The 19653-nt window shown below is 42.8% G+C and overlaps 1 protein-coding gene across 2 annotated transcripts in view; it reads left to right on the top strand.

Annotated features, from left to right (window-relative positions):
• LOC137374307 (cilia- and flagella-associated protein 44) overlaps positions 1 to 19653 on the top strand; it is a 283090-nt gene that overhangs the window by 135256 nt on the left and 128181 nt on the right. For both annotated transcript variants that reach the window (XM_068040145.1, XM_068040146.1), the window contains exons 17-19: positions 96 to 244; positions 11864 to 12143; positions 17965 to 18020. In XM_068040145.1, the coding sequence (XP_067896246.1) occupies positions 96 to 244; positions 11864 to 12143; positions 17965 to 18020 (485 nt within the window). The remainder of the gene's footprint in view (positions 1 to 95; positions 245 to 11863; positions 12144 to 17964; positions 18021 to 19653) is intronic.

A 19653-nucleotide genomic window follows, 5' to 3' on the forward strand; every position in this document is an offset into this window, starting at 1 on the left:
CAGGAACGAATAAAAAAAAGCAGCAACAGTAAGTGGGTTTGAAAGTTTTAAGGCCACTCACACTTCACTCTTATTTCTTTAATCTGTTTTTTCAGGCTGATTATGATTGCGGATATCTCTACCATTGTAAGTTCACAGATGAACCGACAATTAACAAGGATGACTCTGTGAATGCGGAGGAGCCATTTGCTTTCATAGCCATTGAAGCTGCAAGTGAAACCCCAATCAGGCAAATGATTTTCAAGTAAGCCAGTTTCCATGTTGAACAATAATTTAGCTGTTAAGAATATTAGTGCCTCAATAGTGTGTAGCCCAAAACTGCACATTCCACTTCAACAGTGGTCTTACTAAAGTCTTATACAGATTCATCGTTACAAGTCGGCTTTTCTATTCTGCATAAAAACAACTTGCATTTATATAGTTCCTTTAACGTAGTAAAATATCCCAAGCACCTCACAGGCCGCTACCAACAATGTTTAACACTGAGCCACAGATAAAGCTATTTGGATAGGTGAATAAAAGCTTGGCCGAGAGGTAGGTTTTATGGAGTGTGTTAAAGGAGGAGTGAGAAGTAGAGAGGTGGAGAGGTTTAGGGAGGAAATTCCAGAGCTTAGATAGTTGAAAGCATGGCTGCCAATGGCGAATGATGAAAATCAGGGATCGACAAGAGGCCAGACTTGGAGGAGTGCAGAGATCTGAGAGGGTTGTAGGGCTGGAGGAGATTAAAGAGTTAGGCCATGGAGGGATTTGAAAACAAGGAAGAAAATTTTAAAATTGAGGCATTGCGTACTGGGAGCCAATGTAGGTCAGCAAGTACAGAGGCAATGGATGAACAAAATTCAGACAGCACAGTTTTGGATGAGCCCAAGTTTAGGAAGGTGCAAGGTGGGAGGCTTGCCAGGAGAACATTGGAATAATTGAATCTAGAGGTATAGATGAAGATTTTAGCAGCAAATGAACTGAGGCAGGGGTGGAGCTGGACAATGTTAGGAAGTTGGAAATAGGCGGTCTTGATGGAGAGGATATGGGCTCGGAAGCTCAGCTCTTAATGTTCTCCACTAGTCTCCTGTTTGGTATCTTGGCAAAGGCTTTCTGAAAGTCCCCATACACTTCATTCAATACATTTTCCCATGCCCCATTTCTATCACCTCCTCAAAAGAACTGTCAGCTTTGCCAAACACAATCTTCCTTTCTGGCATTTGCGTTGACTGTTTCAAATTATTTCCTCTCCATCTAGGGATTTAATAATTTCATCTTTAAGATTTCAAAATTTTCCCTACTACAAATGTTAAACTAACTGGCCTATAATTAACTGAGTTAGTTTTATCTCCCTTTTTAAATATGGGAATTACATTGGTTATTTTCCCGTCCTCCAGCACGCACCACTGTCATTAGAATCCTGAAATATAACTTCTAGAGTCTCCAAGATTCCTTCTCCTTCTTTCTCTCAGGATCCTTGGATATATTTCCCATTTTCCCACTCCACTTGTGTTTCTCACCTTACACCTACATTCTTTCCCTGCACTGCTTCTCTGTCACCAGGGAGGCAACATAGTATATTTGGGAATCTCAATCATAACTGCAAAAAGGGATATCTATTTTGCTGACTATTTTATCACCCACTACTTCCAATCTCCTATTATTGTACTCCTGTGTAGTCTCTTGTTCCATGGAGTAATTGTTTGAATTGTTTCCAAATGTCTTATAACTTTTTCTTCTAATTTTCTGTATGCACTTAGTGGAGTTCTTACATTGTTACCTGTATGCTGCAGACTCATACAGACTGAGCTTAGCCTGTTTCACTGGCTCACAGATGGTCTATCAAATCGACACGAGAAGAAGGTGCAAACACATTACTGCACACCGATGGTTAAACATATCCTACATTACAACTGTGACTGCATTTCCTAAAGTGTTTTTGGTGCCAGTGAAGTGCTTTTGGCCATTGTGAGGTCATGAAAGACACTATATAAATGCAAGTTCATTCTTTCAAGCTTCTTTGTTCCAACTATGGTGGTTTGCCAATAATTCAAAAGTCTTAATAAAATTATCAATAAATCTCAGTTTTTAAAACTTGGAATTGAATCAGATTTAACAAAATGAATCACAGCAGAGTGGTGGGCTAAATGATGTGTATCCTCAACTAAATGGCTCACTGTCAGATGTCTTCCTTTGCCAGTTCAAAACGAAAATGGTTTTCTTTCTCCTCACTGAGTTCATACCATTACTATTCTTCCTTCCTGTTGACTCTGAATCTGCATCATTCTTCCACTTCCTGACCACCTCTTCCTTTTTGCCTTTACTGGGATCTCTAACCACAATATCAAAATTAGCTAATGATGCAACGGTGCATTTGTCGAAAATTGAGAAGGACTGTAAGGGATTTCAGGAAGTAGTCAGATTAGCAGCATGGACAGTTAGTTGGAAACTGCCATTTAATGTGTAGAAGTGTGACCTGATTCATTTCTGGAGGAGAAACCAGTAGTGGGAGCACATACTGTATAGGACGGTGTAGAGGAACAGAGAGACCAAATGCATAAATCCATGTTAGTGTGAATACAGTGAGGTAATTTTATTTTTATCCTTCATGGGATGAGAGTGTGTCTGGTAAAGACAGCATTTGTTGCCCATCCCTAATTGCCCTTGAGAAGGTGGTGGTGAGCTGTCTTCTTGAACCATGTAGTCCTTGGGGTGTAGGTACACCCACAGTGTTGTTAGAAAGGGAGTTCCAGGTTTTTGACCCAGCAACAGTGAAGGAATGGCAATATAGTTCCAAGTCAGGATGGTGTGTGGCTTGGAGGGGAACTTGCTGGTGGTAGTGTTCCCATGCATCTGTTGCCCCTTCTAGCTGGTAGGGGTTGCAGGTTTGGAAGGTGCTGTCGAAGAATGCCTTGTTGAGTTGCTGCAGTGCATCTTGTAGATGGTACACTCTGCTGCCACTGTGTGCCGGTGGCGGAGGGAGTGAATGTTTGTGGATGGGGTGCCAATCAGGTGGGCTGCTTTGTCCTGAATGGTGTCGAGCTTCTTGAGTGTTGTTGGAGCTGCACCCATCCAGGCAAGTGGAGAGAATTCCATCACACTCTTGACTTGTGCCTTGTAGATGGTGGACAGGCTTTGGGGAGTCAGGAAGTGAGTTACTTGCTGCAGTATTTCCAGCCTCTGACCTGCTTTTGTAGCCACAGTATTAATATGGCTGGTCCAGTTAAGTTTCAAAAATTCTATTTAGTTAAAGGCCATTAGAATTCTGGGTTCTAAAATAGAGTCATAAAGTATAAGAATAATGTGTGTTCAAAAGAATTTTCAACATCAGTACATTTCCAGTCCAAGGAGGAAGCAGATATTGCTGGTCTGTTTGAGGGAATAAGGTGGGACAAATGAATCAAGTGTCAGTAGGGGAACAGTGATCATAGTATCATAAGTGTTAGGTTAGCTACAGAAAAGGACTAAGAGCAATCCAGAGTAGAAATAATTAATTAGAGGAGGGCCAGTTTCAATGGGGTTAAAATGGATCTGTCCCAGGTAAATTGGAATCAAAGAGTGGCAGGCAAAACTGTAATCCTTTAAAGAGGAGATAACTTGGATAGAGTCGAGTTACATTTGCATGAAGGGGAAAGGTAGAACAATAAAGCAGAAAAAAGGTGCATAGGACAGATGTCAGGTTGATAATACAAGTGAGAACCAGGTTGCACATTGAAAGTTCACAGGCGAATTGAAAAAACAAAAAAGAGCAGCAGAGTATGAGAAGAGATTGGGAGCCAACATAAAAGAGAATCTAAAAGTCTTCTATATACATATAAATAGTAAAATGGTGATAAAAATAGTCGGGCCGATTAGAAACCAAAAAGGGGATTTACGCCTGGATGCAGAGGGCATGGCTGAGGTAGAAGATGCTCCCAAAGTCATAGTGGAAAAGGAGGTGGTTGAGACACTGGATGGGCTAAAAATTGATAAAGAGATATTAGAAAGGCTGGCCGTGCTTAAATTTGATAAGTCACCCAGACCGGATCAGATACATCCGAGGATACTGAGGGAAGTAAGGGTGGAAATTGTGGAGGCACTGGCCATAATCTTTCAGTCCTCGTTAGTTGTAGGGTTGATGCCAGAATTGCAGATGTTACACTATTGTTCAAAAAAAGGTGTGAGAATAAACCCAGCAATTACAAGCCAGTCAGTTTAACCTCGCTGTTAGAAAAGCTTTTCGAAATAGTAATCCGGGACAAAACTTACAGTCACTTGGACAAATGTGGATTAATTAAGGAAAGCCAACACACATTTGTTAAGGGAAAATTGTGTTTAACTAATTTGATTTGAGTTTTTTGATGAAGTAACGGAGAGGGTTGATGAGGGTAATGCAGTTGTACTTGGATTTACAAAAGGCACAACACATTACAGGCTTATCAACAAAGTTGAAGCCCATGGAATAAAGGAGACAGTGGCAACATGGTTGTGAAGTTGGCTGAACAACAGGAAACAGAGAATAGTGGCGAATTGTTGTTTTTCAGACTGGAGGACGGCATATAGTGGGTTCCCAAGGAGTTGGTATTCGAACACTGCTTTTCTTGATCTATATTAATGACCTAGACTTGAGTGAGCAGGGCACAATTTCAACACAAAATTTGGAAGTATTATGAATTGTGAGGAGGATAATGATAAACTTCAAGGGGAATGGGTGGACAAGTGGCAGATGAAATTTAATGCCAAAAAGTGTGAAGTGATACATTTTGGCAGGAAAAATAAGGAGGCAATATAAAATAAAGGATACAATCTAAAGAGGGTGCAGAAGCAGAGGCACCTGGGAGTATATATGCACAAATCATTGAAGGTGTCAGAGCAGGTTGAAAAAGCAGTCAATAAGGCATACAGGATCCTGGGCTTTTAAATAAAGGCATAGAGTATAAAAGCAAGGAGTTTATGATGAGCCTTTATAATGCACTGGTTTGGCCTCAACTGGAGCCCAATTCTGGGGACCACACTTTAGGAAGGATGTGAAGGCATTGGAGAGGGTCTGGAAAAGATTTACAAGAATGGTTTCAGGGATGAAAGACTTCAGTTATGTGGATAGATTGGCGAAGCTGTTACTGTTCTCTTTATACAAGAGAAGGCTGAGAGATGATTTGATTAAAATGTTCAAAATCATGAGGGGTGTGGACAGAGTAGCTAGGGAGAAACTGTTCCCATTGGCAGAAGGGTCGAGAACCAGAGGACACTGATTTAAAGTGATTGGTAAAAGAACCAGAGGCAACATGAAGAAAATTTTTTTATGTAGCGAATGGTTAGGATCTGGAATGCACTGCCTGAGAGTGTGGTGGAGGCAATTTCAATTATGGCTTTCAAAAGAGAACTCGATAATTATCTGAAGACAAAAATTTGCAGGGCTACAGGGAAAAGGCGGGGGAGTAGGACTAGCTGAGTCGCACTAACAGAGAGTTGGCATGGGCATGACAGGCCAAATGACCTCCTTATGTAATGGAACCATTCTATGGTTCTCTGATCCTATTAATGATAAATTTATAGTCGGTCACAGTTACAGCGCTATGAAGTTTTGGAAGCCCCTTTATAGAAAGGATATTGGGCTGGATTTTACCAAGCCCTTGATGTCAGGCTCTGTGGCGAGGGTTGCCGAAAGATGGGGCTGGCAGCGGTCCGCCACGGAGGCGGACGCTAGGAGGGACCTGAATTTCAGTATTTAAATTAACGACATACATACATTTAAATGAACTTACCTTCAATCTTCCTGGTCTGCCACGATCTTCGGCGCGGTGGCTGGCACTCCTGTGCAATTGACTCACCATCTGGGGAAAGCCGGGCGTGACACTGGTGGGGAGAGGGGTGGAGTTAATATTTTCAGTATGGGGGGAACGGGGTCAAATAAACGTGATGGGTGTTGGGGATAGTGGGAAGGGGTGAACTTTTAACTTTGTGTAGTCTGAGGGGGGAAGGTCAGATTCAAAAGGTAAGTGTTTTGGAGGGGGGAGAGGGCGAATAGTTAATGTCATTGCCATTGGGGGGGGTGGGAAAGTGGCATTAGAAATGTATTTATTAAATTTTGGGAGGGGGGGGGGGTATCTTTAAAAATTCAAATTGACCAGCAGGGCAGGCTGCCCTTTATAAATGATGCTAGTACCTGCGATGGACAGCCTGCCCCCTCCACATGATTGGGGGTGGAGGTGGGGCCGCTCTGACTATTTAAATGAGCCGCCATGCGGGAGATCGCGGCAGCTCTTGGGCATTGAGATCAGTGGCGGGCTGTTAAAATCCAGCCCATTAAAGCCATAGCAAGTGTACAGCATCACTAGGATCACCAGGATCACCAATAGTTTTGTGGAGAGACTTGAGATATTGGGATTATTTTGACAGGTGTTGAGAAAGCGAAGTAGAAATTTAATGACAAAGAGATTTGATACAGCGAATAGGGAAAGACTATTTTATCTGGCTGGGAAGTCAGTAATAAGAGGTCATCAATTATTAATTGTCACAAAGAGAGTGAGGAGGGAGGATTGAAGAGATTTTGTCAATTTTGCTGAAACATTGACACCTTTTACCACAGGCAGTAGTTGAGGCAAAGATGGCTGCATCTTTTAAGAGAAGGGCTAAATAAATATTTGAAGCAGAGAGAGGTACAGGGCAAAGGTAAGAGAGTAAGGGCAGTGGGATTCATTTTGAATTGTTACAGGGCTATGGGGAGAGAGTGGGCAGTGGGATCAATTTTGGATTGATACAGGGCAATGGGGAGAGCGTGACAGTCCTGTCTCAATCCAAAACTAATCCACTATCAGGAGAGAATGGGGCAGTGAGATCAGTTCTGGATTTTTACAGGGCAATGGGGAGAGCAAGGCACTGGGAACTGTTTTGGATTGATACAGGGATATGGAGAAAGAGTGCGATTAGTTTTTGATTGCTTCAGTAAAGAACTGGCACAGAATGATGGGTGAATAACTTCCACCTGTGCTGTAAAGCTCTCTGGTTCTATGGATATGGATTAGTTAGGAAGCTGATAAGTGGTAATGGCCTTCAATGTGTATACAGAGCAAATATTGAGACTATGGAAGGGGAGAAAGCAGTAGGAATACAAACTAATTAATATTATTCACAACACAGGAGATGGATCTGGGGGGTCATTTGTGGATAGCTCACTGAAATCAAGATTAACAGTAACCATTTCTATTGGTATAATGTTGATAGATGTTGTAAGGTTCCGTACAGATGAACAAAGGAAGAGGTTCTGGAACTTTGGTCAGTGTTGAGAGATGAGACTGGGTAAGCAATGGCTTGAGCAAAATGCAGGGTGTTCAGAAGACATGTAAAAGCAGAAAGAGAATTGGAGTTAGGGAGGTCAGTGAGGGATTTCCAGAAAATATGTTGGTGGAGTCAAAGACGGGGAGAAATCGAGGAGGACTGAGACACAGGACTGGAGGGCACGGAAGGATGCAGGGCCAGAAGAGGTTGCAGGATGGGTGAGTGAGGCTACAGAGGAATTAGTAGTTGAGGATAAATTTTATGGCCTAGATTTTGCAATAATTGGCGAAACAAGGGCACCTGCTGCTGATCTTGAAGAAAGCTGCCCACAAAGAGCTAAGGATCTCTGTGGCATATGTTCCCCTTTCCCACCAGCAGTTTAAGTCTAGCACTGTCAAGGAGATTTCTTGGCATGCAGTGGCTGTGATGTCAGCAAACAGGGTAAGCAGCTAATCACACTGAAGTATTCACACACAGCAAACCAGAAAGTTAAAAGCACTTAATATTCTTCACTTTTAAGTTTTCAGGTAGCGAACTAAATAATTTATGATTGGAATAAAATAGAAGTTAAAATCAAGATAAACCAGCTTAAAGAAAAATGTTTAAATATATGGAATTTTTTTTAACATTTGGGTGAAATTTGACTTTCCACAAATATAAAATTATCTTCTCAAGGCCAGTGAGGGTGTTTAACAGTAATTATAAAGTTAGTACGCTGACAAAAATCCAGTTGCAGCTTATTTAACAAGGTGTAATTTTTCAAAGGTTTTTACAGCAAGAATAAGAGTGGAAGCTCTTGTCAATTCATTTCCCATTAATTGCAGTGTGGGGAACCTGAACAGCACACCCTCTGTAGAAGCATAGAATCACAGACAGAAACTCCTTGATTTCCACGCTATTATGCCCATGTACAGACTTCAGAGGTTGCTGTCAGTTTCAGCGGAATAATGATGATGAATGCTGACAGTTTCACCTTTAATATCACCACAAATTCCAGTAATTTAATGTATTGGGGATATAGGGAGTGATGGGTGAAGGAGGTTTGGACAAATTGGAGTTTGTGGATTTTGTGAGGCCAGCAGGCAATGCATCAGAGAAATGAATCTGGAGATGACTGAAGTCTGAATGAAGGTCTGGTAGCAGTGGGGTGAAGTCAGGGTGGATGCATCTGCTGTTGTGCAGTTGGTAATCAATTGGATTTGATGCTCAGAGTTGAACAGCAAGGAAGGAAATCAAACAGGATCTTGGGTTGTATCTTTTCTACTTTTATGGGATGTGAGTGTCGCTGGCAAGGCCAGCATTTGTTGTCCATCCCCAGTTGCCCTTGAGAAGATGGTGGTGAGCTGCTTTCTTGAACTGCTGCAGTCCATTTGGTGTAGGCACACCCACAGTGCTGTTAGGAAGGGAGTTCCAGGATTTTGAACCAGCGACAGAAGGAACAGCGATATAGTTCAAGTCAAGATGGTGTGTGACTTAGAGGGGAACTTGCAGGTGGTGGTATTCCCATGCATCTGCTGCCCTTGTTCTTCTCGGTGGTAGAGGTTGGGGGTTAGGAAGGTGCTGTTGAAGGAGGCTTGGTGTAGCCCTCTGTAGTCAGAGGGATCAAGCATAACTTTCAATATGTGATGGTGAATTTGTGTAAAGCACTGTTTCCCCTCTACCTGGAGCTGCTGATCTGTGATGCACTGCTCTGTGAGGTAGAACATAGAACAGTACAGCACAGTACAGGCCCTTCAGCCCACGATGTTGTGCCGAACCTTTAACCTACTCTAAGATAAAACTAACTACCTACCCTTCATTCTACTATCATCCATGTACCTATCCAAGAGTCGCTTAAATGCCCCTAATGTATCTGCTTCTACCACCACCACTGGCACGGCATTCCACGCACCCACCACTCTCTGTGTAAAGAACCTACCTCTGACATCTCCCCGAAACCTTCCTCCAATCACCTTAAAATTATGCCCCCTGGTGATAGCCCTTTCCGCCCTGGGAAAAAGTCTCTGGCTATCCACTCTATCTATGCCTCTCATCATCTTGTACCCCTCTATCAAGTCACCTCTCATCCTTCTTCGCTCCAATGAGAAAAGCCCTAGCTCCCTCAATCTTTCTTTGTAGGACATGCCCTCCAGTCCAGGCAGCATCCTGGTAAATCTCCTCTGCACCCTCTCTAAAGCTTCCACATCCTTCCTATAATGAGGCGACCAGAACTGAACACAATATTCCAAGTGTGGTCGAACCAGGGCCTTATAGAGCTGCAGCATAACCTCGCGGCTCTTAAACTCAATCCCCCTGTTAATGAAAGCCAACACACCATACGCCTTCTTAACAACCCTATCAACTTGGGTGGCAACTTTGAGCGATCTATGGACATGGACCCCAAGATCCCTCTGTTCCTCCACACTACCAAGAATCCTGTCTTTAAGCCTGTATTCCGCATTCAAATTCGACCTTCCAAAATGAATCACTTCACACTTTTCCAGGTTGAACTCCATCTGCCACTTCTCAGCCCAGCTCTGCATCCTGTCAATGTCCCGTTGCAACCTACAACAGCCTTCCACACTATCCACAACTCCAGCAACCTTCGTGTCATCGGCAAACTTGCTAACCCACCCTTCCACTTCCTCATCCAAGTCATTTATAAAAATCACGAAGAGCAGAAGTCCCAGAACAGATCCCTGTGGAACACCACCGGTCACCGAGCTCCAGGCTCAATACTTTCCATCTACTACCACCCTCTGTCTTCTATGGGCCAGCCAATTCTGTATCCAGACAGCCAACTTTCCCTGTATCCCATGCCTCCTTACTTTCTGAATGAGCCTACCATGGGGAACCTTATCAAACGCGTTGCTAAAATCCATATACACCACATCCACTGCTCTTCCTTCATCAACGTGTTTTGTCACATCTTCAAAGAATTCAATAAGACTTGTGAGGCATGACCTGCCCCTCACAAAGCCATGCTGACTGTCTCTAATCAAACTATGCTTTTCCAAATAATCATAAATGCTAAAAGTCATGCAACTTTTAAGAGAACCAAAATCAGAGAGTGTTGTGACCAGACCACTTAATATATCTTCCCCCACACTCATCATACTCTTGACAATAACATTGACAGCTCACTCTCTCGGCTTTGGTTGAAATATGGCCTGAGGAGACCTAGATGAGGTAAGAGAAAATGATGCTTGCTTAACAGCAGCAGGCTTTGCACTCACTGATTCACCATAAGCAGAATAAAAAGTCTTGATGATGTAATATTGTACTGCATCAATGCTAATCACCAGCAATTAATTTTCTTGGGGTGAGTTTCGATTGGCCATGTACCTTTACTGGGTCAAAAAAGCTGGAACTCACTTCCTAACAGCACTGTGGGTGCACCTACACCAAATGGAGCCCCACAGATATTTGTGCAAATAGAGTTCTTGACAATCTTTTGTCTAGTTTAGATGAATGAGAGGTAACCTCATTGAAATATATAAAATTCTGGGCGGGCTTTTCGGAGTAAATGCTGAGAGGCTGTTTCCCCTGACTGGAAAGTCGAGAACAAAGAGTCACAAACTCAGGATAAGGGTTCAGCCATTTAGGACTGAGATGAGGAGAAATTTCTTCACGCAGTTCTCAGCCGATGAGTATTTTTCAAGACTGAGATTGATAGATTCTTGGGCACGTAAAGGAATCAAGTGATATGTGGATATGGTGAGACAGTGAAGTTGATGTAGACATTCAGCCATGATTTCATTGAATGGCAGAGCAGCTTGAGGGGACAGTATGGCCTGTTCCTGCTCCTGTTTCTTATATTCTTATGAGTTACAGCAACCAATCGGGAGAAGCCCCAGGGAAATTCCTGGTCAATTTTTCAGTAGGCATCTCAGTAAAATATTAGAGAGTGCAACTTTCTTCCTTAAGATATTATTGATTGTTATTTTCAGAATGTCACGTGATGGAATCATAGTTTATAAAAGTGTTTCTGACAAATCCTAAACTCTATGGTTTATTCGTAAGTAGGTTGAATTGTTTTGCAAATCACAACACCTTAGATTTGTTATTGAGCATAGGTTTCACATAGTTAAGATGTTAAATCCCTGACTTGTCACAAAAAATGATCCAAACTTGAGTCAGTCTGACCCTTAATAATTAGATTAAATAGTATCTCCCAAAGTCAATATTGCTAGTGTCCATTTGATTCCTCCCCCAATTTTCTTTGCCGTAGATATAACTTGCAGCCACTATTATATACACAATAGGCAGATATATCTGCCAGTGCAGTGTAAATGGTATTCTGCTACATTGAAGAGTAATTGTGACCTGCTGGCTTTGTTTTTTTTTTAAATGAAATACATATCTGTACTTCTGACTCAGAGTGCACATGGTGCCTTTGTTTTTGTGGTGTGATGATTAAATTCAATGCCATTATTTATGATTGCTTGGTAGTTTGAAACTTGGCTTAAGCTGACAAAGAAAATAATGCTTTGTAGCGACAGGGGTATGGAAGCATGTGCTATGTCGGCGTTAACACAGGAGTACACAAAGCAGATGCTCCCTCCAGTTTTGGACATGCGAGAAACATCAGCCAGTGCACTGCAGAAAGAATTAAGCCACATTGTGACTTGCATCTCTTGTTTTGCAGTTCAGAAGAGAACCTTCTATTTTGTGGGATGGAAAATGGAGCTGTGCGTATCTATCCTCTCTCGTTCAATGATTATGATCTGAAATCCATGCATATATTCTGGAGCCTCAGTGTACATGACAATGATTATGGCCACATCAAAAAAATGTGCATCAGTTATGACGATCAGTTTTTGGTGACATGCGGGGCTGATGGTAACATCTTTGCCTTCAGTATACTTCCTCAGGAGGATATTGTTGAATTAATGAGAGGAAGGCAAGCCCGGGTGCCATCTCCCAGGGTAAGCATCCCATAATGGATTGTAGATATGTACTAGGGCTCATAACAATCTCGCCAATTAATTGTATGTTTTATTAAACTATTTTCCACCTGAACAAGTGTTTTGTTAGTTCATGCCCACAGAAGAGGAACAGCCTTTGAATGGCCCAACCCCCTGCATTTCTGCATCACAGCTTCATTTTGGGATAGATTCTCAGTACCATTTCCTCATCTCACCAGCAGCAGACCTGGTGCATTTCCCAGCCTTTGTGTCTATGGGATGTACAAAAAAATTTTTTTTGTAGGAATTGGGGAACAGAACGTCATAAGGCTGAAACAAGCCTGTTCCTTTATTGATAACCCCAGTAGCTGCCCTACTCCCACTGGAGCAACTGCTGGCTAAACAATCGTGGACATTACAGGTTGACTACAGCAGAGCCTGTGGATTCACAACCACCGGACCACCAACTATACAGATCTTCAAAGAAGCACAACAGTAAGATAAGGTGACCAGCAAGACCTTATCAAGGTCACTTGTGTGTCCAGTCCATCTGTTCATTTTGCAGCAGATGTGCATGCTTATCTGAGTAGCAACAGCCTCTGCTTCCTCTCAAACAGGGCCAGCCCAAAGGGGTTTAGTCACAATATTTAGTTGTCACCTCATGCTAATGCACCCTCTGTGTCCACTGAAGTTTCGAATGGGAGGAATTTCATGCAACAAATATAACACCCCTATTTCTTCTCAACTTAGGGTACAGTCCTTAGCAAACTTGGGGACTGTGTAGTTTAAAGTGCTCTTTTAAGAAGTGGTGTATGATTGTGGAGGCGGAAGGTTGAATGCTATAAATGATAGTACAGTTGATTGCTGGCATGGACTTGATTGGCTGAATGGCTTATTTCTATGCCGTAAATGACTCTGATTATATTGGATGGATTAGTGTTCACATGGCACTGTATTGTGTGCAATGGGACATATTACAGAGCTGGGCGAAAGTTGGCACTTTGTACACACAAGTCTCCCTGGTTGCACACTACCTTTAATACACTTTGCCAAGAATTGGCACTGTCCCTCCTAATCCAGGGTTTCATGCCTGTCGATGAAAGCCTACGGCATCAACAGCACAGTCCAGTCTTGCAAAACCCAATCCTAGCACAAGGTCTTAGTTTGGGATTACCTCACTGGTGAGCTTGTAGCTGCTGCCTCATGACTATAACATTTACCCTTTGATCACCTTTAGATCATAAACAAATAAGTGAATGATCAGTTCAGTTTGGATGTGTGGATAAAATTAGTAGGGGAGCAAGGAAAGAGGAAGTCTGTGATCAATGCAATAGCAGATCAGGTAATAAATCTGAGATGTAAAAGGGAACTGCATCTCAGAAACTGTATGTTCTGTGCTTTAATTTGGGTGTGAGAGATTAGGGGATCATCCTATAGTACATCTGTGAAACCATCAGCATAGTACTTAGAAGCAGGAAAAAAGTGCAGCAACTAGCTTCCTGTTCGTACTGGCAAAGAGAGTACAAATCAAAATATATTGTTGCAGAAAACATATCTAAATAATCTAATCCCACTCTTCTGCTCAATCCCTATACTTTTTAATACCTCACCCAGTCTAATCTCACTCCCTTGCTCACACCCGTACCCTTTAATATCCCACCCAGTCTAATCCCATTCTCCTGCTCACTCCCCGTACCCTTCAATATCACACCCAATCTAATCCCATTCTCCTGCTCACTCCCCGTACCCTTTAATATCCCACCCAGTCTAATCCCATTCTCCTGCTCACTCCCCGTACCCTTCAATATCACACCCAAGCTAATCCCATTCTCCTGCTCACTCCCCGTACCCTTTAGACACCACCCAGTCTACTATTCTCCAGCTCACTCCCCATACGCTTTAATATCCCACCCAGTCTACTACCATTCTCCAGCTCACCCCCCATAACCTTTAATATTCCCCCCAGTCTAATCCCACTTTCCAGCTCACTCCCCCTTCCCTTTAATATCCCACCCAGTCTAATCCCACTTTCCATCTTACTCCCCATACCCTTTAATATTCCCCCCAGTCTAAGAGAGGGAGACAGGGAGAGGCATGAAGTGAGAGAGTGACAGAAACAGGGAGAGACAGGCAGAGAGAGAAAATTCTCCAGCTCACTCCCCATACCCTTTAATACACCTCAGTTTACTCCTGCTCTCCAGCATAAAATTCTGGAAATACTCAGCAGGTCAGGCAGCATCTGTGGGGAGAGAAACAGAGTTAACCTTTCAGGTCTATGACCTTTCATCAGAACTGGGAAAAGTTAGAAATGTAATAGGTTTTAAACAGGTGAAATGAGGGAGGGTGGGAAAAAGAACAAAAGGGAAGGTCTGTGATTGGGTGGAAGACAGGAGAGATTAAATGACAAAAGAGGCGTCATGCAGGGCTAAAGGGACCGGTAGTGGAACAAGTAAAGAAAACAAAGAAACAAAAGATATACCTAGAGCAGGTGTGAATGGCAGAATGATGAACAGCTGCCATCCGAAAGCAAAAACAACAGAAAAACAAGGGTAAGACCGAAACAGGCAAAGAAAAGGAAACAAAATGGGGGCAGATACTATGAGATTATTGAACTCAATGTTGAGTCTGGAAGGCTGCGAAGTGTCTAACTGAAAAATGAGGTGCTGTTCCTCTAGCTTATATTGAGCTTCATTGGATACTGCACTAGGCCAAGGACAGAAAGGCCAGTGTGAAAGTAAGGTGGAGAATTAAAATGACAGGCGACCGGTAGCTCAGGGTCATGCTTGTGGACTGAACGGAGGTGTTCCACAAAGCGGTCACCCAATCTGCTCTTGGTCTCCCCTGTGTAAAGCCGACTGCATTGCGAGCAGAGAATAAATTGACAGAAGTATACCTAAATCGCTGTTTCAGCTGGGGCCTTGGAGAGAGGAGGTAGAAGGACAGGTGTTGCATCTCCTGCACTTGCATGGAAAAGTGCCATGGAAAGTGGACAGGGTGATTGAGGAGTGAACTAGGGTGTCGCAGAAGGAACAAACCCTTTGGAATGCTGAAAGAGGAGGGGAGGGGAAGATGTGTTTGGTGGTGGCATCACGCTGGAGGTGGCAATAATGGCAGAGGATGATCCATTGACTGTAGAAGCTGGTGGGGTGGAAGGTGAGAACTAGGGGAACCTTATGGTTCTGAGAGGAGGGAAAGGGATGAGAGCAGAAGAGCTGGAAATGGAACAGACACGGTCGAGGGCCCTGTCAACACAGTGGAGGTGGTGGTGGGGGGAGGGAATCCTCGGTTGAGGGAAAAGGAAGACATACAGAAGCACTTGTATGAAAGGTTGCACTATCAGAACAGATGCGACGGAGATGGAGAAACTGGGAGAATGGAGTGAAGTTCTTAAAGGAAGCTAAGTGTGAGGAAGTGAAGTCGAGGTAGCTGACAAGCCTGCTTCCTGCAAGGACTCTATCCATTCCATTCTCGTTGTAGCTGGAGAATTTCCTGCAATGGCTTCTCTCATCATTTCCACATCATTACCTCTGGAGTCCCCCAAGGATCTATCTTGGGCCCTCACCTATTCCTCATCTACATGTTGCCCTTTGGCGACATCATCCAAAAATACATCAGGTTCTGCAATTACACTAATGGCACCCAGCTCTACCTCACCACCACCTCTCTCAAACCCTTTACTGTCTCTGATTTGTCACGCTGCTTGTCCGACATCTAGTACTGGATGAGCAGAAATATCCTCCAACTAAATATTCTTTGCCACAAACTCTAGTTCCTAGCCATTGACACTATCCCTCTCCCAGGCCACTGTCTGTGGCTGAACCAGATCATTCGCAACCTTGGTGTCATATTTAACCGAGATGAGCTTCTGACCATATAACCTCTCCATCACCAAGACTGCCTACTTCCAGCTCTGTGACATCACCCAGCCCCAACTCTGCTTCAGACAATCTGCTGCAAAACTCTCACCTGTGCCTTTGTTACCTCTTGACTTGACTATTCCAGTGCTCTCCTGGTCGGGCTCCCATCTTGCACCCTTTATAAACTTGAGCATGCCCAGAACTCCCCTACCCATATCCTAACTCGCACCAAATTCCCATTCTTGCACCCATCATCCTTGTGCTCGCTGATGTACGTTGGCTCTCGGATAAGCAACACCTCGATTTTAAAATTCTCATCTTTGTTTTCAGATCCCTTCATAGCCTCGCCCCTCCCCTTTGTAATCTTCTCCAGTCCTATAACTCTGAGATCTCTGTGCCCCTTCAGTTCCGGCCTCTTATGCATTCCCAATTTTAATCACTCTACCTTTGGTGGCCGTACCACCAACTGCCTAGGCTGTAAGCTCTGGAATTCCCTCCCTAAACATCTCTGCCTCTCTACCTGTCTCTCCTCCTCTGAGACATTCATTAAAATCTACCTTTTGACCAAGCTTTTGGTCTTCTGTCCTCATATTTCCTTATGCAATTTAGTGTCAATTTTCTTTTGACAATGCTCCAGTGAAGTGCCTTGGGACATTTTATTGCATTAAGCTATCTATATAAAGACAAGTTGTTGTTGTTGAAACTGCAAAAGCTCCTGACATTTAACACTCATTGATATAAAGTATTCTTGATCACAAGGGGTAGGCAATTGGGTCCAACACACCCATGCCTCTCTAAAAGGTCACCCCAGCCCTCCACCTTTTCACCATATCCTCAGGTGGCAGCACTGCCAATCATAGGCACAAAGTTCTGGTAACTAAGATTTAAGTACATAATCTAGGCTGATACCTCCTTGAGATAAAGGTTAAAACGTTGTTAGCTTTTTTGATTGATTTTTGTATCTATGATTAGCTGTTAGTGATTTGTGTACATGGACACCCAAACCTTTGCTGATCCAGTTCCACAGTTCCTAGTCTCTCGTCATTAAGGAATACTTCCTATCTATCTACCTTGGATCCAAAGTGGATAACTTTACACATCACCACGTTGAACTCTATAGGGGGTGAAATGAGTCTATGCCAGCAGTGTGAATTGGGCTTGTAACGAATCGGCAGCCAGTTATACACTGAACCAGGTTTTATTTTCCATTAACTTGGAAAATAATGCCAAGATTTTTAATTTCAAACCAAGTGACAGTGTAATGAGGAAAGGAGTCTCCAAAAAGAGTTTAAACTATCATCCTGTCAGTTTCAGTGGAACGAAGGTCAGACAGGATGAAAAATTGGCTGCCGATTCACTACAAGCCTGTTTCGTGCTGCTGGCCTAGACCAATTTTATCCCCTATCTGTAACAGTTTTGCCCACTCACTTAATCAAATGATGCCCCTTTGCAACTACTTCCTCCCACCTCCATAACTTACTGTGTCTCCTAATTTTGTGCCATCTGCATACTTGAATATACAACTCTCTATTCATTCATCAAAGTCATTGAGATATCTGGTGAAAAGCTAGACTCGAGTACAGACCCCTTGTCACATCCAATCAGAGTATTTCTCTTTTATTCCTGCTCTATGTCTCCTACCCCCTGAACAATTTCCAACTCAAGTCAAAAGACTACCTCCAACTCTGTGCTCGCATTTTTGCGAATAATCTCTTGCACAGAACCTTACCAAATTGTTGTCCAGATGCAAGTGAGGATCTGTCCATTTGTTGTGTACACTTAAACACTGTGCACACTCACAGCACATTCTCACATTAATCACACATGCACACTCAACACATTTCATCCTCACATGTTCACACACACCAAGCATGCGCACAGACATTCACACACAAACACATTGACATAATTTGTTGCAACTTGTTAAAGTGAACACTACAAGTGGTCAGGAAAATGCTCTAATATTTTTAATTTTTTCCCAACAGAGTGATCTTGCAACAGATAAAATAGCAGATGATATTGATGACCCACATACCTACAGGTATGTTGGTATTTAGAAAATATGAAGATAAAACAGTAGCCCTGTTGATGTAGATGTGAAGATGTACGGAAGTAAATAAAGAGATGTACTTAAACTTGAACTTGTTGGTGCAAAATATTCAACCTTTCCATCCAGACCCCCGGAATTTCATGGCAGCATAAGGCCAGTTTTTGTAGGAGTATAGAATCTCTGGCAGGTCTATCCAGGTCTGAGGAGATGAATAAATGTATTTATGAGGGGTAATTATCACCTTCCTTGCCTGGAAAAATTACAATTTTCATCCTTGTTTTCAAATCCCTCTGTGGTCTCACCCCTCCCTCTCTTTGTAACCTCCTCCAGCCCGACAACCCTGCAAGATATCTATGCTCCTCCACTTCTGGCCTCTTGTGCATCGCTAATTTCCATCACTCCACCTTTTGGTGGCTGTATTTTTAGCTGCCTAGGGCTTAAACTCTGGAATTTCACCCCTCCGCCCCAACCCTACAACCTCTATGCCTCTGTACCTCTCTCTGTTCCTTTTAAACTGATCCTTGAAACCTACCTCTTTCACTTAGCTTTTGGCTACCTTTCTACTCTCTTTTTATGCGGCTCTATGTCAAATTTTGTTTGATAAAATTTCAGTGAACTGCTTTGGGATGTTTTACTATCTTAAAGGCACTATATTAATACAGTTTATATTGGGAGTTTTCTGATGGAGCAGATCACCACCTGTTGTAGAACTCACTCACCTGTTATCCCACTGGAAAGATTAGATTGAAAATCAGGTGGGTGGTGTAATGGTCAGGCAATCTGCTCTGCCAGGTTACTGCCCTGGAGTAGGCCATTCAGCTCCTTGAGCCTGTGCCACCATTCAATTAGATCACCTCCATTTACCCATCTTGGTTCCGTAACCTGTAACCTTTAATAGTCTTGCATAACAAATTTGAAAATCCCCCCACCTCAACTGGGATTGATTGAGGTGGTAAATATACACACTCAGACATACCAGTATATACAGTGAATCGATGTACAGACACAGTCTGCACCAATGTACCTAAAATTAGGTCCTTAATTGGCCTCTGAATAATAGATGTATAGAAAACTGGCCCTCCCTCTTCATGTTATGAGGCAGACTGCAAAGTGTAATCTATAAGTCTGGGCTGCCCACAGTGCAGGAAACTGACTGCATGTTGTAGCACTGAAAGTGCTGAGGACATATTATTGACCCTGGAATCTATTGCTCTGGCTATATACCACACAACACTATTATCCTTTTCAGTTGCTTTATCAAATAGTGTGGACGTTAGCAGAGGCACAATACATTCATAAAATATGTACAGGGAAACTTTCTTAATCAGTATCTTTCTAGCTCAAAGAGGAAGGAAGCAGTGCTGGAGCTAGTTCTAGGGAGGTTATTCATGTAGTAGTGATCATAATTTAATTATCTTTGAAGTATTTATGGGAAAGGACAAGAAAAATCAAAAGGTGAAAATACCCAATTGGAAGAGAGACAATTTCTGAATTTTAGAAGGGATATAGCACAGGTGGACCAGCAAACAAAGATTAGCCAGGAAAACATTTATTTATTTATTTTATTTAGAGATACAGCACTGAAACAGGCCTTTCGGCCCACCGAGTCTGTGCCGACCAAGAA

The sequence above is a fragment of the Heterodontus francisci genome, chromosome 10, assembly GCF_036365525.1.
Source record: "Heterodontus francisci isolate sHetFra1 chromosome 10, sHetFra1.hap1, whole genome shotgun sequence".
NCBI classification, from domain to species: Eukaryota; Metazoa; Chordata; class Chondrichthyes; order Heterodontiformes; family Heterodontidae; genus Heterodontus; species Heterodontus francisci.